The sequence below is a fragment of the Barbatula barbatula genome, assembly GCF_947034865.1.
Source record: "Barbatula barbatula genome assembly, chromosome: 15".
NCBI lineage: Eukaryota > Metazoa > Chordata > Actinopteri > Cypriniformes > Nemacheilidae > Barbatula > Barbatula barbatula.
The window spans coordinates 162,465-189,672 of NC_136778.1; the positions used below are offsets into that span (position 1 = coordinate 162,465).

Consider the following 27,208-nt stretch of genomic DNA (forward strand, 5'->3'; position numbering starts at 1 on the left):
GTATTTCATAACTCAATAACACACTGTTTGTTTTATGTTGTTTTTGGAGTGAGATGTAGGAGGCAGCCTGATGACAGATGAAAAAGGTAAACAAACTGCATCTTTAACCCGTCTGCCATCGTCTCTCATCACATCTAAAAGTTCTCATTTACAAATGTCAGCTTTCGTTCTGAGAGGAAATGATAATGTGTAAATACTCGTCCATGAAGATACAGCATCAAATATTTCATCTTTTTATCACCACGTCTCTTGAATATAAGTCACTTGATGTTTTTATACTGATTATTTATGGTTGAAACAATTGAAATGATCTGCCAAAATATCCTTTATGGTGTCAGGATTAGATGTTTTTGAAAGGAGGGAACGACACAAATGTAGTGGTTAAAGTTTCCCTTTTAAATCCAGCGAGTAATGCACGATCACATGAATATATCGGTGTATAAATGTAATATCACATGAACACGTACATAGTTTTCACAGTTTATTTTACACAACTGAACATGTCTGTCTGCAGTCTTTGTATATGGGTATTCTGTAAAACAAAGAAATATAGAAGTCATCGTATGGTGTTACTATATTCAAGAAACAGTATTTCATTTGTGCTTATAGAAAACATTGGCTTCTTCCGGTCCTGTCTCAATCTCAATCTTCTGCGAGCTGGAAACCAAAGGTTTGAAAAGTCTTTACAGTCTGATACAATAACACTGAAAAACATTATAATGTGCTTTCTAGAACCCATTGTGACTGAGAGAGAGAAGATCTCTCACTGTGTCTCTCCATCTGTGGAAGATCTCCGCCGCTCATCGATAAGGTGCGTTTGGATCGCAGGCTGCCCGACTGCTGGTAACTCACGTAAGCGGACGTTTTACACGAGTCCACGTTCAGAGAGTGCCGCCGGTTCACCCTTACGCGGCCCACCGGAACCGTCTGATAGTTGTGGAGATTCTGCATCTGAGCTCTTCTTGTTCCTGGAGTCACCATGGTGGAGTAGGCCTGTACGGCTGCTTTAGGATGAACCCTGGCCGAGTTGTTCTTGTTGCTGTTGTCCAGCTTCACACTGATGGGCGGGTCAGTCTCGGCTCGGGCTGGTCGCAGGGGACTGGGGGAAGCCGGGTGCCAGCTGTGGCTGGCGGAGGAACTGGAGACAGTGCAGTCGGGCAGGGCGGGTTTGGAGATTCGGGCTGCGGATTCCGATTGCGGTGACACCTTTCGACACGCGTCTCGTTCCGGGCCCAGGACCTGCTTGGACATGGACTTGATGATGCTGCAAACCTGCAGCTGCTCGCTTTTGGACTGAGAACGGATGTCTCCCAGCTCCACCTCTTTCTCCACACCTTCCTGGTGACACACTCTGTAACGCACGATGAGGAAGATGATGAAGGCCAGAACTGAAGCCACGATGATGCCCCCGATGATGACCACGATGGTGCCACCGAGGAACTGAGACTGCATGAAATGACAGCGGAGATACTGTGGCTCTGTGGCGAAGTGAACGCAGCCCACCACGCGCGTGGCTGTCAGCATAGTCACGGCATCGTCGTAGATGGCCAAAACACAAAGATCGTACATGGTGCCGGCTGCCAGATTGTTGACTGTGATGCTTTTACTGGCAGGAGGAATCATCCTGTAAAGAGAGACAAGGCAACATTCATGAAGTAAATCAGCACTGACTTAGGGTTACATCCCTTCTTTCCCCTTTATTTTACCCAACAAGAATGTCTGTTAAAGGTTTTATGATCACTGGAGTTGATTCTAATTAAAATACGTCACCTGTACACAAGAGAGTCATCGTAGCTGCAGTTGTATTGGACCTGGAACATCCGAATCCCGGGAATATTGCGCTGAAAGTTGAACTTGACCAGAGCGGTGGAGGCTGTGATTTCCGAGATCAGTACCCGCTTGTCCTGTCCACTTTTGTTGGTGCCAATCGCAGAGCCGCCGTCGCCGCCACCACCACCGCCCTTGGCAGACGTAGCGATGTCGGACGACCCCGGGTCAGGCTCCTGGACCATACTGGTGTCGTTGGTGAAATGTGGCAATTTGGTGATGAGTAGATCCACCATCTGCTGAGCCTCTCCGGATGGGTTAGAGGCCACGCAGGTGAACGAGCCAGAGTCCTTCACCGTGCTGATAAGAATGTCTAAGGTGCCGTCGGGGTGGACAGCCGTGCGGCTGCAGTTGGACACCAGTTTACCGTCGGGGGCGATCCAGTGGATGATGGGATCGGGGTCGCCACGGGCTTTGCAGCGTAGGGACACCTGCTGGCCTTCCAGCGCCCGCGTTTCCAGTGAGTGTCGCGTGATGAGCGGAGGTTCACACAGGAACTCCTCCTCGGACACCGTCCAGAAATACCGGCCGGCGAGATGCTGCGGTGCCGCGCACGTCTCCAGATCGTCCTCTCGTCTCAGTCTCCTGAGCCACAGCAGCTCGCAGTTGCAGTGCAGAGGATTCCCTCCAAAGCTCAGAGCGAAAGACGACGGGCCCAAAGCGCCCGACGTGGCCAGAACACCCGCCCGCTGGAACACCGGGTCAGGCGGAAGCTTGTGGAGTTTGTTTGATGTGACGTCTAAGCGCTTGAGCTTCTGAAGCCCAGAGAAGGTCCCTTCAGGTATGTAGTTGATCATGTTGTGGTCCAGGTTTAACGTGTGCAGGCTGATCATCCGTTGAATGGCCACCCACGGGGCGCTCTCCAGATTGTTGTAGGACAGATCGAGTTCCTCCAGGGCCAGGAGGTCATCAAACGCACCAGTGTGGATGTACATCAGCTGGTTGTTGTTCAGAATGAGATGGTGCAGTTTGGACATGCCGCTGAAGGTGTCATTTGTTATGTGCGTCAGACGGTTGCTGTCCAGGTGAAGAGCGCGTAGATTCTCCTGGTCGTTAAATGCCTGAGGCGAAACTGAGCCTATCGTGTTCCTAGAGAGCGTGAGGTCCACCAGTTTGGTCATGTTGGCGAAATCCTTACGCTTGACACTCGTGATGAAATTGTCCCCCAGACGGAGCTCCATCGTGTGTCTATCGATGTTCGGCGGGACGAAAAGCAGACCCTTTTTATCACATAACGTGGCCAAATTGGGGGACAGCACCTGACAAACGCAGCGCTTGGGACAAACTTGGATCTTCTGGGCTTTCAATGCCATGACGACAGCCATCAAGAAAAAAAGGAACGTCTCCATCTGGGTCCCGGGTATCAGTCAACCAACCTGTGTGTGTGAGTGAAAAAAAGATTTGTCAATGGTTTATAGATAAACACAAACATCAGATAAACATGTGACACTACATTTCCAAAAATCCCATGAAACACCACGGTAAACACAGTTTTCTCTGTTGTGTTGACACACTGCCTATTACAACAGAAGGTTTTCATATCAAACACACTATGTCCAGTTTATACAGTATGTCACTTAGATCACAGGTCATCAATAGTTGCAAATATTAACAAACCTTTATAAAGTTCAGAAACAAAACAGCGACTCAAAAAATGGATGAACTATTGCGATGACAGGGACTCTTGTGAGATGTCTGAAAACAAAATGCTTGAGTGAATCTGATGGATTTTAGGGACATTTGTCTTGTGATGTGGTGTTTTTGATATGATAATGTCGACACTTTCATCTTTGTGTGTGTGTGTTGAGATAAAAGGTGATCGTTGAGAATGACACATCACATCACATCATTCTCTTTCCATTGATCTTCCCCAGCTCATGTTCCTCATTCCTCACACACCAGCCGATGACAAACACATTCTCTCAATGACTCTCAAGTGCTTCACATGATATAACATTTCACATCAACTAGCTTTTGGAATATTTGCAGAGGTCATGCCTGGTTAATATTGCTGTGTGTTGTACTCCACACATCTGAAGTGAAATATAATTCTTCCTTCATGTTTATCTTAAATTACATCCGTCTGACCCTGAAAACTAAGCAGCTACGATTCTTTCACACAGTGACACTTCAGCACATTGGTTCACGTGACTTCTGTCATTTTTAACCTTGTAAATTCACATCTTTTGATTAATGTATGTGTGTGTGTGTGTGTCTGGAAAGCGTGACATGTCAAGCATCTATTAACAGTGTTTCAGAAGCACCAGGCTCATATGACAATAACCTGCGATACGTCGCCTGATCACAATACTGTCAGAACAGACAATAGAGCGACTGAATGTAAAAATAGCCCATGAAAACTAGTTAGGATCCCAACAGCACTTCTCATCTGACAGACAGACCATAATGCCACTTTTCTCAACAATGAGAGATTCACGAGTTCGCCTCGCAGATAATAAGGTGGGATGGATAGAAAGCGTATTTGGCGTGATGTCCCAGGGAGGAGCTCGGTCCGCCCCTTGTCCAGGGGTGGACCCCTGTATGTGCCTTGCCTCGGGTCGGTCCCCCGTTATAGTGCGGTACAAACAGGCTGATGGTGGTGAGGAGTCGGTTGAGTGAAAAGGTAAGGAGAAGGCAGGTAAGGCGTCTGGTGTTTTTGTAAGGGTTTTCTCCCGAGCTGGTAGGATGACTGGTGAGATTAGTTTATAGAAAGCCAGCCGGGTTGATTATCTGATCGGTGAGGTTAGTCATGGCAAACCCGCCGGGTTAGTAATCCGCACGTGCTCCACATCATGAAGAGAACACTTCAAACTGTAAAACCATAAAAAAAATTATGAACCGTCAATGTGAGAAACACAAAGATATCTGTAAAGTGTAAAAGATAAAAGGCAAGTAGGGCTGTGCAATATATAAAAATGTTTTATTATGTGCATATCGTGATGGTTTGTGATAAATAAGTTAAGATAATATTCATATATATAATAAGTGATTTCTTTGAAAAGTGATGTACGGTCAGAGTTTTATGTGGATGCTGATAGTTTAGTATCTATGTTAGTTGGGATGTGTGTGTGTGTGCGTGCGTGTGTGTGTGTGTGTGTGTGTGTGCGTGCGTGCGTGTGTGTGTGTGTGTGCGTGTGCATGATAGCGTGCTCGTGCTCTGACGCAAGTCAATCAACAATCAGCGTCACGGAGCGAAATTTGTTTATTTTTGTTTAATGCGACAGTAAAACATGGCCGTTCACTTTCAGGAGCTGTAGTCAAGCTTTCTTTTCCCTCAAATAATGTAAAATAAATGTTGGTTAAATCATTTCTTTCATATATTTTAATACAGTTGAAATAGATTTTAGAAAAAGAAATATCGTATCACATATCGCATTATTCCTCAATATTCCAGAAAGTGTTTTACTCAACATCGATGTAAAGTTGTTGTGTTTGTCATTCAGATAAAACTCACTTCCCTGTTCACGGCGTAGCTGCAGTACAACCGAACCACCGTGTTTCTGTCTTAGTCAAACCGTACAACATTGAACTGAACTCACTAGCAGAAAAGAGCCGCTACCACCTACAAATATGGCCGTGACACCCAGCATGCAACACGGCGTGACATCAGCGCCCGTTCTCTATTGTGATCAGTGTCTTGGCTCTTCTGTTTAATGTTAAATTAGATTTCCTTCGCCCATAACTGTGTGTTTAAATACAGTAGTTGTGACAAAGAGACCATACATACATTGGTAATGTATACATTCTAAAAAGATGTTTGACTCACTATTAATAATTGGCTTTGTGTTATTAATGTGGCAGATCTGTGGGACCCAAAAAGAATGAATTGAAGAAAAGTCAAAGATCAAACTAAAGCAATCACTGATCACAATAATGGTAAACAAAACTGATATTGATTTACTGGTTGCTTTGCTATCTTACTGCATACAAATCATTTAACTCAATTTATTTCAAAGAGTCTTTCATGTGAAAACTGAAAGTAGTCTGATAAACTCCAGATCTGAACCAGTTTTTACGTTGTACAAAAGTCAATATCAGACATTCAGAAAACGTCATAAAATATGTAGAAACATCTTTCACTTATTTTATCAGTTATGACTTCCCCCTGAGCGTAAAGACGTCTTTTGGACATACTGTATGTGGAAGTCATTATTGTAATAAATGACATTTAGTCATTGAGCAGAATCACCTTTACACCCCTTTACGCCTTAACCAATATCAGTCCAAGTAAATAAAACACAGTATATTTCATGCCCTCTATGAGCTTAGTGTCAGTTTTATAGTTTCCACCAAACATTTAACATATTCTCTGACTCGACCTACTCTAGACTCGGTCTTGACTTGGAGCCGCTGTGGACTACAACACTGGCATCGCTTTCAGTAACTTTTCTTTACTGACGTGATTGTGCACGAGGCCGCGATAATGACGGTGGTCGCGCTCACTCACAGACCGATAAATTCTGGTGTGATACAAAAAATGAATGAATGAATGATGCAACTGACAATGTCACACGTGTTTGGTAAACAGCTTCAGACGTTCCGCTTTAAAAGAGGACACAATACACAACACCAGTGTGCCCACACATGCAAGAAAGACATGACATCATCTGTAATAATCTGAATAATTATTATAATAATAAAGGTGATGTACGAGACGATGGGGTCAGCAACAGATCACCTGTTTTGTTTTCTAGATGTGTGATGTCACACTCTCTGCATGTCAAATGATGTTATTCAGGCTTGTGTGTTTGCCCGGCAGCTGCAGGCTGCATTAGTTGGCACAGCGTCTGCATGTTCAGTGGGCCGCAACTTCCCCTCTGAGATACCGCTGTGAATGTGCTTCACTCACATCCAGACACCTTCTTTCACTTTCTATCCCATCTCTCCCACCAGACACTGAACCAGAAAACAGGATCTGCGTGCGTGAGATGGCGGATCTGGACGTGATCTAAAGTGTTTTTTTCACGCATGCACAGCCGCTGCAGTGAATGGATTCAGGATCCAAATCCCCACAGGTTCATAAATCACTGTATTACCGGCGATAATTGACACAAAAATGATTACTCGTCGTTCCATGCATGCATGTTATTGAACGGATCCATGCACCATAAACCTCACACAGTGTCAGCTCTTACATTTACACCGTGTGGTGTTGGCCAATGATAATGTGCATTTCTGTCAATCAAATTCTATGATATATTTACTTTAACTCAACCTGTTTATCAAAGATCTCCATCCAGAACTGATCTATAAAGAAGCACATTTCTCTATTGGACGGGTGGGTTACAAGTAATATCAGCTGAGATGCCTTATCTAATGCTTATTATATGTTATTGCTATTAGTCATTATATTTGATTGAAATTTGACAAATACAAAATCCTTGTTTTTGAGTATTTCTGACTTCTCTCATTCTCTCACATATCTTCATGTGATAAAATGAGGCCCAAGACTCCAAGAAAAACTTCAATGATTAAAACCATACCAGAAACACAAAGACAACGTGTTGCTATAACATCAAATAATAAAATGCCTGAACCTTTTGTGTTTTTTTCTTTGTTTCTTTAAAATCCCCAGCACTCATGTTTGTGTTTATCTTGTAAGATGAAGAACAGTTAGGCCTCATCGTGTACACAACACAAGAAACCCATCTGAGATGAGCTGTGAAACACATTTGTTTCATGATGGAACGCATCTATAAACACTATGAGTCTGTACAGCCCAATGATTTCTCATCTCCTACAGGAAGGTGTTTGAATGTTCATTTGCTGTAATAATAAACTGCATTTGTTTTCCAGCTCAAATAAAACGATTGTCAACGACACGAGACTGATGCATTACGACAGGTAAATATGACCTTGCAGTGTACTGTTCGAGCTCATATCACTATAAAACATGATGGTTTTGCATAATGTTCGAGATATAAATGATGTAAATTCTGCATCAGCATCAGCATCTGAGGATGGAGTGAGGATAGAAGCCCATCAGCCAACGATGAGAGAGAGAGAGAGAGAGAGAGATAATTTACCTGAAGAAGATATCAGCTTCGCTTCATTCCGTATTTACACTGAAATCATCCAAGTTATCGCATCTGACAGCGAGTCCAGCTGATATCGAGTCATTTTCAGATGACCCAAATAGATATCTGTGCGATCCCTCCATCACATAACAGCATCATTACCGTCACGTGCCCTTCACAGCTCCATCCCTACAGCTTCATTGAACACACACACACACACACACACACACACACACACACAGCGTGTATCGTGTAATGTGTTTGAAATGATGTGTGTGTGCAGACAGACAGGCAGACAGACAGACAGCGGTGTGCCGGGATCGCCTCTCCGCATTACGCCTGCATGCACCCAAATTATCAATCCTACTACGGCGAACGCTCGACTCATGAATATTAATGAGACGTGTCTACGTCACCAGGGGGGCCGTCCAATCGGCGCTGGAATATTAATCGAGCAACGGTCACGTCAAGTCATAGTATGTTTGTTATATGTTGTATTTTATCAATATGTTTGATATGGAGTTTGTCCATCCGATCTCAATATGTTACAGGTTATATTAACTGCCGACGTCTTCCTCCAATGGCGAAGTGTTGCTCATGAATATTAATCGACCTTTTCTATAGTAGGCCTAAACCTCGAAAAATACATGTTTAGAGCCTACAAGTTTTACTATAATAAAATCCTATAAAAAAAACTTCTATTTCAAAATAAAGTTTTGTAAAATGAAATGAAAGTCTGCAGTTGGACAACAGAGAGTCTGAAGGGCAGATTACAAACCAACAATTATAACATCTCAAGAAAGATTTGGATTAATATCATGTCTTATATAAATGTGACAGATTGTCATCCTGCGGTGTACATGTTAACATTATACTGCACACACATGCTGTACGCTTCTTATAGATCTTCTCTTTCATCACTTCCATTCCAAAACATTCGAACCCGACATGCCTTAATACCGCCCTGTAGCACTCACACCCATTGTTATGAAGTGCTTTGAGCGGCTGGTCCTGGCACACCTAAAGGTCAACCTACCACCCACACTGGACCCATACCAATTTGCCTATCGCAACAATAGGAGCACAGATGATGCAGTGTCCATGGCGCTGCACTCCGTGCTCACATATCTGGACAATAAGGACACTTACGCACGCATGTTGTTTGTAGACTTCAGCTCTGCTTTCAATACCGTCATCCCTTCCAAGCTAATTGTCAAACTTGGAAACCTAGGCATTAACAACTCTACCTGCAACTGGATTATGGACTTCCTGACGAACAGGCCTCAGCTTGTTAGGTTATGCCACATCTGCTCCACCACCACCACCCTCAACACTGGTGTACCACAGGGCTGCGTACTGAGCCCCTTTCTCTACTCCCTTTTCACCCTCGACTGCAGGCCCGTGAACGGATCTAACTCCTTCATCAAGTTTGCAGACAATACAACAGTGATTGGTCTCATCAGCAACAACGATGAGACTGCATACAGGGAGGTGGCCACATGGTGCTCAGACAACAACCTGCTCCTTAACACCTCCAAGGCAAAGGAGATCATCGTGGACTTCAGGAAGGCGAAAGGAGGCACACACGACCCCATCCACATTAATGGGATGGCTGTTGAACGTGTTTCCAGTTTTAAGTTCCTGGGGACTCATATTTCGGAGGACCTGTCCTGGACCACCAACACCTCATGCCTGGTCAAGAAGGTTCACCAGCGTCTCTTCTTTCTGAGGACACTGAAGAAGAACCAACTGTCTTCAACTATCCTGGTGAACTTCTATCGCTGCACGATAGAGAGCACCTGACCAACTGTGTCACAGTCTGGTATGGGAACTGTTCTGTTGCTGAGCGCAAGGCACTGCAGCGGGTGGTGAAAACAGCCCAGCGCATCACAGGGACTACACTTTCTCCCATTGAGGACATCCAGAAGAAACGCTGTCTGCGTCGATCTCGCAGCATTCTCAAGGACTCCTCTCACCCCGCTCATAGACTGTTTACTCTCCTGCCTTCCGGTAGGCGCTTCCGGTGCCTCCGGACAAGAACCAGCAGACTAAGAAACAGTTTTTTTCCCAGAGCTGTTTCATTATTGAACTCTGCCCCCCACTGATTCCACTACCTCTCTTACCTTGAACTCCAATGCTGCTATAACATTGTTTACATTGCACTACAGGGCTGCATGCATGACTGAACTGTACACACCAGTACTTCATGTTATCTGCTCTACTGGACTGTTTACACACACACAGCATCATTTGCACTCTATACTGCTCACTTACACACCAGGAATATTTAACTGAATGCTCACTTGCACTAAGTACGCTATGCACTTAAATTATGTACTGTTTCTGTAATGGAAAACTATATACATTTGAGTGTGTATAGCAGAACAATATGCACACACTGGGACATACTAACAGGAAGCGGAAGTGGCTGTTTTCAAACTTTATGATGCCAAGGACCCCCAAATATGTTTTTTATGAGTTTGGAGAGATGTTTAAAGCAAACCTCTGGTTTCCACAGACTCATTTTACTTTAGGGTGACAGGACACTACCTCATATTGTCCCTTATACAATATTAATACAACAGAAAGCAGACATTTCCAACTATAAGCACTCAAAATGTCTATTATATGCTGTCTTTTAAGTTTAGACTGATGTTTTTTATGAGTTTAAATATCTCTCCAAACTTAAAAATAGCATGTAATAGACATTTTAAATATTTTAGGTAAAATTATTTTCTTGATACTGTATGTAATACATTATGACCTCGATGTAGTATTTGAAGGGGTGTAAATGTCCTCAAAATTATAATGAAAAATATATCTCAAAGAACAGACAGTGAGGAAAAAATGTTACCAATTAAAATTAAAGTAAGAATAATTTGTTAATCGTTAAAGTAAAAAATGTAAAGTCACAGCAAGAATAAAATGGTTCTTTTCTTAAAACATTGATTGTAAGATCAGTGGGAGACCAAAGAGCACTTTTATTTTGAAATGTTCTCGCAATTCTTTACCGTAGTGCCTCTTGTATGCGCCCGTAAGAAAACCGCGTGAGGGGCGGGGCTGACTTGACCGTGTTCTTGAGAGGAGGCTGGACCAGACGACGCTGTCAGTCATACAGAAGTTGAGCTCGCGCGGAACACCGGTTCAGTTTATGATCGATTAATAATATTTCAGCACATTTGATGAGACATTAAAGTTCAGCACATTAAATATGATTATAAGCGAATGTCTGACAGGTGTCAATTTTAACATTTGAACTTTTATCGCCAGTTGAGTTGAGTGTAACTAGCACGTTAGCAGCTAGCTGTTATGAACCTGTGATGATCTGCGGCTTTAAACATCTAGATTTCACTGTGAGGTGCTCGTGAGTGTCTGAAGATGTTTGCGCTGTTCCTCTGGACGCTTGTGGTGGTCACGTGTTTGCGTCAGGTGAATGGACACGATGGGATGGATTTCTCGGTCCTGCCGTCCCTCAGTCGTCCTGCAAACTCCAGTCACGTGTTCTACAGCGTCATGTTTGACGCCGGCAGCACAGGCACACGTGTGCACATCTACACGTTCACACACACACATCCAGGTGACACTAAGTCTGTGTGTGTGTTCAGTGTGTGTGTGTGTGTGTGTGTGTTCAGTGTGTCTGTGTGTGTGTGTGTGTGTGTGTGTTCAGTGGAACACGACTCAAGATATGTAGAGACATGCAGTGGATGTTCTTCACATTATCTTCTGTTGTGTTCTGAAGAAGAAAGAAACTCACTCAGGTCTGACGTGACGTAAGAGGGAATAAAAGATGAAATGATGAGTGATGCATTCAAACATGAATACACATGATTGACAGCTGCTCTTTATGAAATGAAAACATATGAAAATGAGAAGCGGTGAATGTGTTTCCTCTGAACGCAGATGAGATGCCGGTGTTGGAGAAGGAAGCGTTTGATTCTGTGAAGCCTGGTCTATCGGCGTATGCGGACACACCTGAGATCGTGAGAGATTTATTATTGCTGAAATCTCTGCGTGTGAACATTGAATGCTCGGTGAATATGAACTCATGATGTTTTATAGGCTGGAGAGACGTTACGAGAGTTACTGAGAGTCGCCGTGAGAGCCGTTCCTCCGGACGACAGGAAGAGAACTCCAGTGATCCTGAGAGCGACCGCTGGATTCAGACTTCTGCCACCGTCCAAAGCTCAAGCGCTCTTACAGCAGGTGCACATCATCATCTCATTTACATTGAGTCATTCAGCAGACGCTTTTATCCAAAGCAGAAAGTTCAGGGAGCAATAATAGCGATATGTCATAAAAGAGCAATAATACAATAGGTGCTAAGACAAAGATACTAGTGTCAACAAAAGCCAGAACAACACCTGTTGAGAGAAGAGAGAGGGTTAGTGTACATTTATTTTCTCATGTGTTATATCTCAGTTGCATTTTGTACTTTGTTGTATGTGTCGGCTGAAGGTGCGAGATGTGTTTGCTGAATCTCCTTTTCATGCGCCGGCTGACAGCGTTGGGATCATGGACGGAACGAACGAAGGTGTGTTTGATCACATGTCTTTATGAGCGATTGTTGATTTAAAGCCACGAGACACATTTGATGTTACTGTAGTTTCTTCTGTGATCAGACGAGTCTTCATGCATGTGGCCGATCGTGTCATTGTGGAATAGCGGTAGTGTTCATGTTTTGTTTAAGAACAACCTTTAGTCGTGGTTAAATCACTGTTATACCTCACAGGTGTTCTTGCGTGGGTCACAGTCAACTTCCTGACAGGTGAGATCATGTTTTACTCTCTGAAGCTGTGTGCAACATTTACTTGTTTATTTATTTACTATTCTTTATTTTCTTTATACTATATTTACAAAAATTACAATTATTTTCTGATTTAAAACTAACAGAGAGAGGTCGGTATTGAAAATGAATTTCTGCATTCAGATGTTGTTAACATGGCAAAGCGTGTGTGTGTGTGTGTGTGTGTGTGTTTCAGGTCAGCTTCAGTCCAACACACAGACCACAGCTGGAATACTGGACCTGGGTGGAGGTTCAACTCAAATCACTTTCCTGGTCAAATCAACAGTCAGTGTCTCTTATGAAACATTGTCCTGGTTTCACAAACACGGCTTAGCTTTAGCCAGGACCAGGCCTTAGTTGAATTAAGATATTGATGTCGCTTTTATAAAAATACCTTAGAAGAATACATTACTGGTGTGCATCTCCAGACTAAACAATGGCACTGATATATTTTAAGATATTTCTGGGCAAGTAACATTCAGTTAAGACATTTCACACAATCGTTTTAGTCTGAGACTAGCCTTAAAGTGACAGTTCACCCAATAATCATTTACTCCACCTCATGTTATTTTACACCTGAATAAAGACTTTGTTCTGATGAACTCAGAGACAGATATCTGTAAGAATGTGAGCAATTTTCAATTCTGTGACATCATTGACTGCCACAGTAGGAAAAATGTAATAGTAGTCAAGGGTGCTCCAGAACTGTGTGGGTTCTTAAATACTTAAAACATCTCACTTTGTGTTCAACAGAACAATAAAATATCTATTTGTTCCTACTATGGTAGTGGATGATGTCACAGAACTGAAAATTGTGAACATTCTTACAAATATCTTTCTTTATGTTTAGCAGAACAAAGACATTTATATATGTTTGAAACAACCAGCTGGTGAATAAATGATGACAGAATGTTTTTTCCCTTTAAGCCTTGTCTGTGAAACCGGGCCATTCACGAATATTATTGACTTCTGTTTGTAAAGTCAAGCATCATCAACATTACTACTGAAACCTGGAGGATTAACTCACAATCGCTGAATGATGTGTGATGTGCTGTTCATCTGCTGACATTCATTCATATGTGTCACTTCAGCACATGCGCCAGAACACAATCACACAGAAACACCCTAAAACAAACACTCGTGTCTGTATCTCAACAGAAAGCTCTTGAAAGTACCGATCCAGATGACATCACAAGATTCCACATGTTTAACTCCACCTATCAGCTCTACACACACAGGTAATGTTGAACACTAACACTACAGAATGACTGCTCATAAACATCACCTCTTCTTCACAGTTACCTTGGAAACGGAATCAAAGCTGCTCGGCTGTCAGCTCTGAGCTCAGAAGGTGATCCTCAGTCATTTCTCTGATGTATTGTGTTCAAATGTCCCGTGTTGACATGAGTGAGTTCACGATTGTGCTGCAGGTCTGGAGAGGAACGTTTTCAGAAGCTCCTGTTTACCGCTCAAATCCACAGAAGAGTTTAGCTTTGGAGGTTTCACTTATCACGTCAGCGGCATCACAGAAGGTAACATTACATAATCATTACAGGACGAGGGAGTAAAAAGAATCATATTTCCAGAAACATGAAGAACACTGTATAGATCAGATCATGTCATGTGGTGTTTTTCTTTAGGGGAGAGCAGATTTCAGATGTGTTATCAGGAAATGCTGAAGGTTGTGAAGGGGATCATTAAACAGCCGCATGAGTTGATAAACAGCTCCACTTTTTATGCCTTCTCGTATTATTTTGATCACGCTGTGGAAGCCGGACTCATCGGTAACATATGACAGACGGTTTCATATGCAGATCGACATTACTTCACATGTGTTACACGTCAAAACATACTTTTTCTTTTTGTTCTCCATTTGCTACTTTACTTTGTGTGTTTTCTATTTCCACTTATTTCAATGTTCTTTAAAAAATATGTTCATTGCCATTATCCACACAGTTTGTTAAAACAATGTTGCAGTACTTTTAAAAACTTTAAAATGATCAGATTGTGATTTTGCCGTGACTTTGTCTCCTGATGTGTGTTGTGCACATTGACTTACAGATGAAGTGAAAGGTGGAGTTGTGAAGATCCGAGACTTTAAGAGACGAGCTAAAGAGTGTGAGATGCTTACATGTCATTCATTCATTTATTCATGTAACTGTGTGTCAGATGTCATAACTGCTTTCAACAAACACTTTTCATGTGTTTCTAGTGTGCAGCGGACCGTCTGAACTCAATCATGTCAATGCTTTTCTGTGTATGGATCTCACGTACATCACATGTTTGCTCGTAGATGGCTTCGGTTTTAAAGACAGCACCGTTCTGAAGGTACACTTGGGTTTCTGGGATTTCTGATGAATTCATCAACACATTGCTAATAAAATCCTCTCGCTCTTTCACAGCTAACCAGGAAGGTGAACGATGTGGAAACCAGCTGGGCCTTGGGTGCCGCAATTGACCACTTTTACAAATTCAAGATTCACTGAAAACCATTCAGAGCTGTTTAATATAGCAATTTCAGGTTTTATTTGTATAGTTTTTAGTGAGAGAGAGAAGACAGGAAACGAAGCGCGATAGAAAGAGAGAGAGAGAGAAGGGGGTGGGATCTGGAAAGGACCACAAACCCGATAAGCAACAACATCACGTGTCACCATTTCAGTTATAATGTTCATTTTAGCTTTTTAGTTGCCGTTTCACCAAACGGAACCTTATAAAAACATGTGAAGTACATCATAAAGAATCCGTCCTGATCCCACATCCAGCCTTTAGAAGAAATTACAACCGGTTTTGATGTTCATTATTGTAATGATATATATGAGACGTCTTCATCATAAGAATGAAATTCTCAAAATGTTCTTTTAAATGGTCAAATCAGTTGAGTCATTACATCAACACATTTGTATCCCTTTAAATGCTGGTTTGTTTACACAATACTACTGAAGTTTTTATGAAAAGATTGTAATTATTTTTCATATAGTAAATGCTTAGCAGATTTTTATTTTATTATTACAGTCTTGGATATGTCAATAAACATAACACATTATTTTTAGATAGATGAAGTCCGTAGAAGACAAATGTGTCCGTGCCTTAACTCATTTTTTCCACTTTTACCGACCTACAGAAGAACTCGATACGTTCATACATGTTTATCAACGTTTATAGTCAATCATTTGAATTTCTCATGAAACAAAGATATCAGTAATGTTTCTGGCAGTAAAAATGACACGTGTGTGTGTGTAAATAATGAAAAACCATGTTTCATAAAATAGTTTATTTACAAGATCAAGTGTTGCTACAGCAAAGTGACCACATCATCAGTGTATGTGTGTCCTGTTGTCATGGTAACCAGTTCATCAGGAGGTGCTAGGACCACCACAGGATCAGAGGGACCTGAATCACAGACACGTGTGTCTTTACTGTCTCACAGCAGAATAACAGTAGCTACAGAATGAAATCATGATTAAAGTCTACCTTGAATTCTTAACATGTCGTGGTTCAGACTCATGGGCTCCACCGTCGTCATGTTCACCACAGAATCACCGCTGCCGTCCTCCTCCAATAAACTGCTGTGGGTGAGCGCTTCACCTGTCAATCACATACAAACACCGCCCACTCATCTAGTGTGCAGATCATACAGAACACAACACTGCACAGTGCACGCCACGTCACACGCTGTTGTGTGAACCTAACTGTGTGCAATACTGTATCCCATAATGCACTACACGCTTCACTTCAAAATGGGATGTGCTGCAAGCATTCATTGCTAAACGTGAATCATTTTTATTTTCTTGAAAGAATAAATGAAACATGCGAGAGACAATCATCAGATCGAAGATGTTACCGGTTTCCCCGCTGCTGGGGACGGGGGCGTTCTCGCTGTGTCTCTTCTTCATGTGAACGTTTCGACTGCCGCTCTGAGAAAAGAGTTTCCCACAGACCGGGCACACGTGTGGCTTCTCACCTGACAGCAACATGACATGAGATTCAACATGATGGATCTGAAGAACCATCAGTAAGCATGTTTCACTATATGAACACGAGAATGATATTAAATCAGTTTCATTAATCTGCAAAAAATATAATGAATGAAAAACAGCGTAATAAATAATACAGTACACTTCCTACATTTGAAAACGTGTAAAATACGTCCTGCAGGCACGACTCAAATGAATTAGAGTCACTGAAAGTGCTTCATCAAAGTGAGTTTGTGCTGCTGAAGTTTAAATGAGGTAAAGATTGATTGTCAAACCAAACACATGATCATCATGACGTGATATTTACAGTGTGTAGAAACATGACTCGTGCCTCACCAGAATGCACCAGCATGTGTTTACGGAGACTGGAGTATTCAGCGAAGCAGCGGCCACAGCTGTCCACCTCACACAGGAAGGGTTTTTCACCTGACACACACACACACACACAGTTATTCTCACACGTTTGAGACAAGGGTTTGTGTTGGTTTATCAGTCAGGAAGCACGGTGTGTGTGCGCGCGTGCATGTACCAGTATGAGTACGTCTGTGGTTCTTTAGGTTTCCAGCGGTGGTGAACCTCTTGCCACAGTTCTTCTCGTTGCAGATGAATGGTTTTTCTCCGTTGTGTGTTCTCATGTGGACCTGAAGCCTCTGCAGAACATAGAAACTCTTTCCACAACCTTCAGCTCCACAGCGGAACATACGGTCGTTTCTGAGAACATTTCGTGCGTTCAACATCATTCACATGACTGTATGATTGATAGATGACTCAACATTAATCACAGGACTCTTTACACTGTCACGGCACTTTCATTGCAGTCATTGGAAGTTTGGCGAGGTTTTACATTCAGCCCAGCGGTTTGTAACGAGATTGTGTGCTGCTCACCTGTGTGTTTTTAGGTGGTACTTCAGGTGGGCCGGCCAGGTGAACGTTCTGTGGCAGTTCTCATACGGACATCTGTGGGGTTTTTCTGCAGGTGTGCGATTGGCTCGAGTCAGCGGCTCTTTCTTTGGTCCGTCTGATTGACAGCTGTGGATGTGGTCACCTTGGCAACAACAGAGCAAGAGATGTGAAGACCACCGAGACATTTTCACGGACATGAAGCACAGACTCTGATCGGCTGCCTTTATTTAACTTAAATTTCAAAGACACGAGTGTAATTGTTCATGTGTGATTCCAGAGTGAGTGCACATGAATGAATCAGTCAATGAACACATGGGCATTTAAATGAAATGACTCATGAGGAGGTGTTGTGATCGTACTGTTGCCGATGGATCGGGCGTCTTTGGCCAGTTGCGCTCGTGTGGCGGCGATCAGACTGTCGTGAGCGAGCTCCTGTACACGCAGATACCACGGAGCGCTGCCGTCCTCTGAGATCTCCTCCTCTGCCTCCTCAACATCATCCTGAACAAACACCAGCGGCTCGGACGCCGCCGCCAACCCTACTGACACACAGACAAACAAACACTCTCCTGTTGTTTGGGTCCTGATCTGAAACACTTGCAGTGTTTTGTGTTTGTAATGTATTGGTTGACACCGGAGAGAAATGAATCTCTTTGTTCTGTAAAACCACTGATGCGAAGTGATTGATGCCTTTATGTCTGTATACCCACACACAGCGTGTGATGTTTGTACCTTTGGCCAGGTTGAGCAGAATGTAAGAGGTGTTGTCATGGTTCTGGAGGTCTTGTAAGAGGGTCGATGGTTCATGTTCTGGAGGAGACTGCAGCTGTGACACCAGAGGACTCCGCTCGGATTCAAAGTCTGACAGTGACGGGGGGGCCGCATGTCTAAAAGAGCTCTCTGAATCACACACACACACATCAGTCAGGTCCACAATCTCTTCATGAATGAGGGATAATAATGTGTGACAGTGTTGCGTGTGAACATCAGCAGTGAAGTTGGATGTTCACGTGCACTTTTGTTGATACATGTATACCGTATAATACTGGATTCTGTGCATTAAAACCCTTTAACTCACGAGCCCACCTGCACCCCTCCAGTCGGTTTGATTCTCTGAGGAAACTAACGGTTCAATTTCAGCGGTTTGATCTAAAGCTACACATGACCGTGATCAGAACCGTCTGTGTGTTTCAGATATCAGATCAGTTGATGATTTTATATGATATGGCTGTTTTCACGGAGCGGTCACTCACGACTTTACCTGGAGCTTGCAGCGGGCTGCAGGTGGTCTTCTGTGAGAGGGGGAGCAGAGGGGTGCAGGTGGGCTCGTTCTCAGTCTCCTCCAGGGTTTGACCCAGCGGTATGGAGGCGTTCTGAACAAACTCAACCAGCAGCTGTATGCAAAAACACGACAGCACTAATGTTTCGACGAACTTCCGGAAGAAAGAACATCTGACGGGTTTATAGTGAATGACGTCACGTCATGACACAAACTGTTATAGCGTTCGGGTTATGAGAGAGATGTTGTTACCTCGGGTTTGGAGTCAAGCTCATCAGAAAGCATGGATTCAGTCTGATGTGATCTGACACAAACACACAACAACACGTGTAGAAGAGTCATTTATTCATCACGGACACACGAAATACAAACTGACCCACTTCAGGCGCGTTCACGTGCTCTCGTGGTCATCCATCGCCTGCTGTCACACAATAACACGAACAACATTCAGCAAATCATGTTTATAAAATACAAAGACACACTTGAATGGATCCTGAGGTGACTCACAACATTGTGCGGCGTTAGCTCGAGCTATGATCGCCGTCTTAACTCATCTGACAGACATTAAACACGATAAACGTCATTTACCTTCACTGTGAGGAGCTCATGTCTCTGATGTTTCACGTAAACAAACATAAAGACACGATTGCAGGCACTTCCGGGCCACTAACAGGTCGCGATTTCCGGACGGCTCTCGCGATACTTTGACGTCACACGCTCAGTTCTATCAAACGCTGAACGGTTTGCGCAGCTCAACACAACCTATTGTTCATTTATGATTACGCAGCAACGCTAAGGTCATGGGTTTGACCCCAGTGATGCACATACTAAGAAACAACTGTATAATATAATGCAATGGAAACTGGTGCATAAATCATAACACAAATGACTGGATGATTCATTTTTATTCATCTTTGAAATGTAATTGTGATAATCACAGATCACAATTAAGATTTTTAAATGACTTTATGACATGAAAACATCTGACAGTGTAGTAATAGTAAACAAAAGCCAGAAAAACACATTATTAACACGAATGTGAATGTTTAGTCAAAGCTTTGGTTGTGTATAGAGCTGATATCTGCTCTCTTGTGTGGAGATGAACTGAAGGAGCTGTCATATGTTTAAGTGCTAAGCTTCATACATGATATAACACAATCATTACATCTGGCAGTATGTGCGACCCCTGGGATGGAACCCATGACCTGGGCGTTGCTAGCACCCGCAGGAAAGCATCACATGTGTATCTCTCTGTAACATATCAAACAGTGTTTAAGATCACGGAGGGTTAAATGTTCTCAGACAAAACAGCATATTATTATTCATATACAAAAAATGAAATAGAAATAAATAGGGTGAATTAAAGCAAAATAAAAACATAAATGCTGCTGTATAAGACCACAGGTTATTTGAAATACACAATGAGAAATGTGGCAGAAGCCCTTTAAGAGGACACAAAATAAAAACAGAATTTGACATTATAGTAACTCCAGCATCATGTTATTAAAAAGATCAGATCCAAGAGAAACCTACTCAAACCGCAGTAAATCATGTGAAACACTACAGTATGTTTCTAATGCTTCAGCAAAACATCTGCTGTCATCAGTCCAACAGAGGAAGAACAAATACAGTTTGAACAGTGAACATGTCACAAATGGTTTCATTTGACCTTGACATGCAGAATCTGAAATAACAATTCAATCCTCAGGTAAAGTACGTTTTGGTTTTGATGTTGGTCTTTTGGCCATCCCATTAATGTAATATACAGAACAAAACACATTTTACAAAGCATCTCTTTGATTTCTCGATTGCTTAAAGTCAATATAAATGGAACGTCCATCATTTAATGTTGTGTAAGACACAAGAGATCCAATCATGGGGCGGGCCTTCATTTAAACCATCCAGAAGCTGATTGGACAGCGAGTGATGATCGCCACATGACAGGTTGCTGGAGGAAACATCACTTCACGTTCACGTCCTCATAAAAACATTTCTAAAGTATCTGCCACAGACACGTGTCTATAAACTCTTAAAGCAAACTGATGATGATGATGATGATGCTTCAGCAGAAGAGAAGAGCTTCACTCATCTCAACACAAACTCAAATAACAATGATAAACACTGAAAAACATCATCAGCTCATCCGTCTGTCTGTCTCAATGAACAAAGAAACATTCATCTTCAATTACACACACGAGCAAACATTCAGCTCACAATCCACACGAAACAAAAAAAGAAATCAATTCTATGACATTTGTAAATATTATTTAAAAGTTCTTTTGACATAATGACAGAAGGACTGTGATACTGGTCTGAGAAAAAGCGTTCTTAAACATTTTTAAAATGATTTTACGAAGCGATATAAACAGAAACTGCACTGAAGAGAAAACTAAAGAATCCAGCAGTGTAACACACATCTGTACAGTGAAAAACTCCACCGTTTGACCGGTTTATAGATATTCCGACTGGAGCTACAATACATGTTCATTTAGAGAAAAACTTCTAGACGCATAAAAAAATATCCCAACGGTGTATTGTGTTCTGTGTGGTGTCAGCGGCCTCATGATGTTCTGTTCTCCTCCTGCACGCTCATCTGAACTTTGCTCCAGATTTCTGAATCTCCCGTCTGCAGAGCTGCCATGTACATGTTTGTGTGCTCACGCAGCCGCTCCAGCTCCGTCTGCGTCCGTCGATTCTGGCGAATTAACTCTTTCGTGCGCAGCGTGATGTCCAACAGTCCCGACTTACTGAGAATATTGTAGGTGTTGCAGAATCGCTTTAACTTGTTGTCCCCAACGCTGGTGGAAATGTCCCGTGATTTGGCCACCCGCGTCTGCGGGGACGGGTCAGGACGGCCGTCTGAGGTTTCGGGTCTCGTGCTGGCTTGCCTCGCACCGTGAAGGGAGCCGTTAGCATCTGCACTAGCGGGAGAGTTGTGGGGAAGGGCAGATGGAGGAGGAGAGTCCGGTACCATTGTGGCGGTCGGGGTGATGGAGGACGCACTGGGCTGCGAGCTGTGCTGACGGTCTTTTTGACTGCAATCCAACTGAGAGGAAGATGAACTCTGTACCGAGGAGCTGCTGCTACTGCCCCCCGTCTGTGGACTGTCTCCAGGGTGAGGGGCAATTTTGGGGTAGGATTTGAGGATGGGGAGGTACTTTTTATGTCGATGACGCTTCAAAGGTGTTCCTTTCGACACCGCAGCGGTTCTTTGAGGGACCATTGGTTGGAGGAAGACCACCTGAGGTTGCTGAACCACTTCGGCGGCTGGACTGAAGCTCCAGGGTTTCAAAGAAGCAGGGTTATCTCCAGACTGCACAGAAACAAGTGAAGTTAAAAGATGATTTGATCTGTAAGACACGGTTCACTGCCATCCTAACACAAAATTCACCAGCTTCTGGATTTGTGTCAATGATAGTGGTGCAACGGATCACAAAACTCACGCTTCGGATAATTTTACGGATTTTAGTTCACGGATCGGATCATTTTTGGGATCAGCTAATGTGAATGCTCATCTTAGTTTTATTATTATAATATCAGCAGTTAAGTTGTGAAAATGTTGTTATAATTGCCTCCAATGTTTCCTCATCTGTAAGTCGCTTTGGATAAAAGCGTCTGCTAAATGACTAAATGTAAATGTAAAATATCCAGAAGATATCAACAGATTAATGAAATGAACTTTAGACCCTCACGACTGCGAGTCTCAAAATGAGAAGATGGATTAGAATATAATGTTTTCTATGAAATGATGACATCCAAAACATTATCCATGATTCGGAAGTTCATAACAGTTGTGAAAATGTTTAAATGTAATACTTCAGTGGTGCATTCACAGCATTGTGAGCGTAGACAAGTTTTATATTTACATTTATTTATTTTGCAGACGCTTTTATCCAAAGCGACTTACAAGTAGGAGAGCACATAAACATTTAGTCAACATGTTAAACAGTAGTGTTAGTTTAGAACGGTTCATATGTGGTTAAAGGATAACTATTGTGAAAAAGAGAACCTTATAGACGTCATTATTAGTCATGTATACAGAGAACATCTTTCTAAGTAATGCGAGAGCAAAAATCAAGGTTACCTTAGGCTTAGTGTAAAACACAAGGGACAGAAACAAAACGAGTAAGTTTTTGGTGGTTTTACCTGTTTCAGAAGAACATTGTTCATGATGATCATGGGTGACAGACCACCGCCCCCCACCACAGAAGCCAGCTGAGAGGACTGTGATCTAGAACCGGCCCCTGTGGACCCCACAGAACACGAGGTGTCGTCTGTGTCCGTCTGATCAACTGCACTCAGATGCTCAGAGCTGGTGTCTGTCAGGACACAAACACACGGGACAGACGGTGATTCACATCGCTCCCTTTCATGAGAGACACGACATAAACACAAAAGAGAGAGAGTCCAAACCTGAGAAGCCTGAGTCCCTCTCAGACTCAGTTCTGTCCATCCGTTTGTCTTTAAACTTGCTCATTGTCCTCATGTGTCCTTCATCCTTTAATTTCCTGCTCATCATCGTCGCCCTCACCTTCATGATACACAAACACTCATGACATCAGAAAAGTGGTGGATCACGTGACTTACCACTGACCCAAAAGGGCTTAACGTCATCTTGATCCTACAAGAACACTTGCGTGCACGCAAAGCCGTACGATAACACTGTGACGTATGATTGAACTACAGAGCTTAGGAATCTACGTCATTGTGCATTGCATTCTGGGCAGTCGGCGCCATGTTCAAGGACATGCTCCGCTGCGTGCACTGACACCAAATAGAAATCACCGGTTAAAAAACAAATATTATATTTATATTATTAACTAATATTTGAGTCCCTTGCAAAGAGCTATATCACAAATGACATTTCAAATGACATGGTGTGAGCACTTGTATATTCAAGCAATCAGAAATTATGAATCTTTAATAATAAATACAAAGTCACATTTGACCAAGTTATTTTTCATTAAAGTCCTAGTGAACTAAAAGGTGACAATGGCTATTTTTTCATGAAATATCGCAGCGTTTATTGTAAATAGTTTATCAATGTGGGTCGTTCTGTGTGTATTAATAATAATAATGTGTGGTCATGAGAGCAGATATGGCAGTTCCTTACACAGCAAGCGTTCTATTCCCATTTTCTAATTAGCACAATGTAATCCGCAGCTATTAGTACAATAAATTAAGTAGTTTACGTAATATTTAAATTTATCTAAAGCTACATTGCCAAAATGAAAAAACATCCAAACTCACGACTGAAGTTTAACTGGTAAAGAAAAGCTTAGGCCGTGTTCACATTTGACAAATGCGGTTTATTAAAAACCTCTTGCAGCGTTGTGGTTACAAAAAGCAGGCGGCAATGTTCAAGGAGCATTTGTGCATGAAGCCAGGCAATAGTGGCCAATTCAGTGTTTCCCACAGGATTTTGACCAACGAATAAGCATATTTGTGACATCATCACGGCGTGTTTGCGTCATGTTAGCGCTTGATATCTGTTTTTCTTCTACTCTCTGATCTGTCTCATAATACTGTATTTTATAACTTAATGCCACCAGCAGTCACTTTAACTGCTGCTTAATCCTGATTTATAAACACAACACCATCGGACAAAATTACAATACAGTACATCTACATTATACATGTGCCTTTTCTCTACAATCTGTTGCTGTATTATGGACGTTGATTTGATTTTAAATGCAGGTGACAGTTAAACACACTCGGACGAGAGCTCGCACACACATGGACCTACATGGTTGATTTATTTGCTGAATGTTATATAAACGGTGGATATAACATCGTTTGAAACTGATAGATGGAGCGGCGGTCCTAGCGCACAAGGTAAGTGAAACTGATGTCTGTGTTTTCTTCGCAATGTGTGCGTTCTTTAGTGTGCGTTGTCTCCGCCCACTTCCGGCACGAAACTGCCGCCATGGTGCTTTTGAAAAGGAAAGCCTAATGCTAATGCTAATGCTAACGCCGGGCTTCAGTGGATCGCAGGAAAGGAGAACCTCCCATCTCTACAAGAAGAGTCTCTCTGCAGCTGTCTTGTGACTGCTGTGACGTAACCAGCCGTATCTCCTCTGTCATTGGTCAGCGGTGAAATAGTTGGAAGTTTTTTCAACCTCTAAAGACGCTCTGCGCTCATGACCTTTGAACCCCCGGTTTGCTCCATAGGGTTATAATAGGCTTGTTTGAGATGCGCCTTGCCTCGCCTGAAATATAGGCGAGAGTAGGCGGCTACAGTGAGGGGAGGAGTGAAAAAAAGTGCAGGCAAGCCGGACACTTCCTGAATCTCGCTGTGTTGTGGACTGCAAACGTCAACAATGGAAGAGATCGCGTTCGCGTTCTTTATCGCAGACGAAGTTGATGCAGTTGAAATACCACTGTTTTTACACGAAGATGGTTATGATGAGGAGAATCACCGAAGGTGAACAGTGCTCATTACTTAAAATGGCTTATTCAGTAAATGGTAGGGATATAAATCTATCTGATCTAGAGTGGTATTGCAACTTGCATCTAATGAAATTAATGTCGAGTAAAAAATAAACAGTCCTGACTGCAGATAATTCAGCACCAAAGAAAATTGTTTTTATTATTATTGAAGTTATTTGGGTGAACTATCCCTTTTTTACATGACAAATATTCCATATAAATATATTACACAATTGTTTGTCACCTTAATGTAAGTTTCAATTCATGTTTAATGATTAGGAAAAGTGTGTGCTGCAAATTATTCTTAAAAAATAATATGAAACAACAACACATTCTAAATTAAGAAATGAGCATGTGTGGGTTTTGTTTATTGCACTCATGGAATCAGACATATCCAAATAAAGATATCGGATAAAAACACAAACATGAGGCCTAATTGTAAAACAGTCACATTAGATGTTTGCATGTATTGATGGATTGACTAATTTATTTAATGGAATAATGTTGTACAAAAATGTCAATGTATAAAGAGAATACACATCTCTCAATAAAGAGAACATTAAAACAAACAGGACTTCACTTCATACCAAGAAAATAAAAATAAAACATGTCCTAATTACTAAGTACTATAGAAAAAGTAAATCGTATTAGGCTATAGGTAATGGACTTCTTAGAATTAAGGGGAAAAAAATATCAGCTGACATTCTCAGCCAATGAGCACGAAGCTGTGTCGTCAGTCAGTCGTTTCCCATCATGCTTTTGAGTAGCGCAGTCGGTGGAGAGCAACTGCGCTCGACTGCTCAATCCGACACAGCCGCCTCGCTGTCGCGAGAGTTTTTGGGCACACGTCAGCATGAGGTCAGAGCAAGGCGGACGTAACTCGGACACTTTTCTAACCGGCATGCAGCTCACGGTGATCACCGGTGATCGGTTCTGCGCAGATTTTGTTCATCTCAAACAAGCCTATTGTAATTCTGACGCTAGTCAAGCGTGAACAACCACCCCGAGAAACACAAACACTTGCTGCTCGCGCTGCGACTTCATCGCGTCGGTTTACCTTGATCTGTTTGCGTCACGTCCCACAGTTACACGGTGCTGAACACGAGACCACAGCGGGATTCATTCCACACCCGTCTCCCGCGAGCCCGCATCTGGACAACGGTCATTCCGTCGAGCCGAGCGCTTCGTTTATTAATTCTCGAAGTCTTTACGTTATTAATGTTAATATGAAATGTAAGAACTATGCTGTTAAATGTACGTTGCGCTTGTTTTGTCCACACTGTTGACTGATGTCACTGTTCCAGGGTTGTGGCTAGAATGGATTGACCTCTCAACCGTCCAATCACTGAGCATTAATGGAACCTCCAGCCTATCCATGTCGTGGGGGAGGGCGCAGAACGTGTTGTTGGTGTCGTGAGTAGCTGCGCAGCTCGGTCGCAGTATGACATCACAATAGCGCGAGAGCGATGCGCACACACAGCTTTTGAATGGCTCTCGCGGTACTGTGATGTTTTCAAGGGGCGGGCCTTTCCCATTAGATCAAACTGCTATTGGTTATCGCCCGAGTATGAAGCTATAAAATAGGCTTGTGTGAGATGCGCCTGTAATGTATGTGAGAGGAGGCGGCTGCAGTATATGGGGGGAGGAGTCAAAAAAGACCTTTGAAGTCGGACACTTCGTGAATCTCGCTGTTTTGTCGCCTGTAAACGTGAACAATGGAGGAGATCGCGGTCGCGTTTTTTATCGCAGACGAAGTGGATGTAATCGAAATACCACTGTTTTTACATGAAGATGCTTACAATAATAATCACTGAATGTACTGTGAAATAATGTCCAAATAAACAGCTCACACATGTAAGACATTTTCAAGGATTGTATAAACAAATGGTAAATTAAGTAAATAACAAGAAGATTTTGAGAGACAGAGGTCATAACAAAGGTTTGTCATATTTAATAACAAGCAGGTTTCTGCCACCATTTCACGTCCATAGTATTT

The 27,208-nt window shown here is 42.5% G+C and overlaps 4 protein-coding genes across 14 annotated transcripts; 1 reads left to right on the forward strand and 3 right to left on the reverse strand.

Annotated features, from left to right (window-relative positions):
• Positions 1–376: 376 nt before the first annotated feature.
• On the reverse strand, positions 377–8,214 carry lrfn5b (leucine rich repeat and fibronectin type III domain containing 5b). Its single transcript, XM_079474195.1, has 3 exons — positions 7,854–8,214; positions 1,771–3,203; positions 377–1,624 (listed from the first exon to the last, which is right to left on the reverse strand). Exons 2-3 carry the CDS (start codon positions 3,174–3,176, stop codon positions 715–717), a joined length of 2,316 nt encoding a protein of 771 aa, XP_079330321.1. The 5' UTR covers positions 3,177–3,203; positions 7,854–8,214; the 3' UTR covers positions 377–714.
• A 2,679-nt stretch (positions 8,215–10,893) lies between these two features.
• On the forward strand, positions 10,894–15,779 carry entpd5b (ectonucleoside triphosphate diphosphohydrolase 5b). 2 transcript variants are annotated; one of them, XM_079475378.1, is made up of 13 exons: positions 10,896–11,421; positions 11,745–11,824; positions 11,904–12,047; positions 12,300–12,375; positions 12,574–12,609; positions 12,824–12,912; positions 13,786–13,865; positions 13,926–13,978; positions 14,058–14,159; positions 14,268–14,411; positions 14,689–14,745; positions 14,840–14,955; positions 15,030–15,779. In XM_079475378.1, exons 1-13 carry the CDS (start codon positions 11,223–11,225, stop codon positions 15,111–15,113), a joined length of 1,260 nt encoding a protein of 419 aa, XP_079331504.1. In that variant the 5' UTR covers positions 10,896–11,222; the 3' UTR covers positions 15,114–15,779. The 2 variants fall into 2 exon arrangements, with proteins under 2 accessions (XP_079331505.1, XP_079331504.1); XM_079475379.1 differs by lacking the exon at positions 14,268–14,411 and having other exon boundaries at positions 10,894–11,421.
• Positions 15,780–15,883: 104 nt separating this feature from the next.
• Positions 15,884–19,530, reverse strand: znf410 (zinc finger protein 410). 10 transcript variants are annotated; one of them, XM_079475376.1, is made up of 12 exons: positions 19,372–19,484; positions 19,164–19,204; positions 19,036–19,087; positions 18,766–18,898; positions 18,237–18,404; positions 17,864–18,043; positions 17,487–17,646; positions 17,131–17,312; positions 16,938–17,027; positions 16,469–16,588; positions 16,099–16,212; positions 15,884–16,017 (listed from the first exon to the last, which is right to left on the reverse strand). In XM_079475376.1, exons 3-12 carry the CDS (start codon positions 19,066–19,068, stop codon positions 15,920–15,922), a joined length of 1,278 nt encoding a protein of 425 aa, XP_079331502.1. In that variant the 5' UTR covers positions 19,069–19,087; positions 19,164–19,204; positions 19,372–19,484; the 3' UTR covers positions 15,884–15,919. The 10 variants fall into 10 exon arrangements, with proteins under 10 accessions (XP_079331502.1, XP_079331497.1, XP_079331498.1 ...); XM_079475371.1 differs by having other exon boundaries at positions 17,864–18,046; XM_079475372.1 differs by having other exon boundaries at positions 17,864–18,046; positions 19,291–19,419.
• Positions 19,291–26,559, reverse strand: cipcb (CLOCK-interacting pacemaker b). The gene is made up of 4 exons (XM_079475380.1): positions 26,270–26,559; positions 23,197–23,314; positions 22,930–23,102; positions 19,291–22,096 (listed from the first exon to the last, which is right to left on the reverse strand). The coding sequence occupies exons 2-4, from the start codon at positions 23,300–23,302 to the stop codon at positions 21,344–21,346; spliced, it is 1,032 nt and encodes a 343-aa protein (XP_079331506.1). The 5' UTR covers positions 23,303–23,314; positions 26,270–26,559; the 3' UTR covers positions 19,291–21,343.
• Between the last annotated feature and the right edge of the window lie 649 nt (positions 26,560–27,208).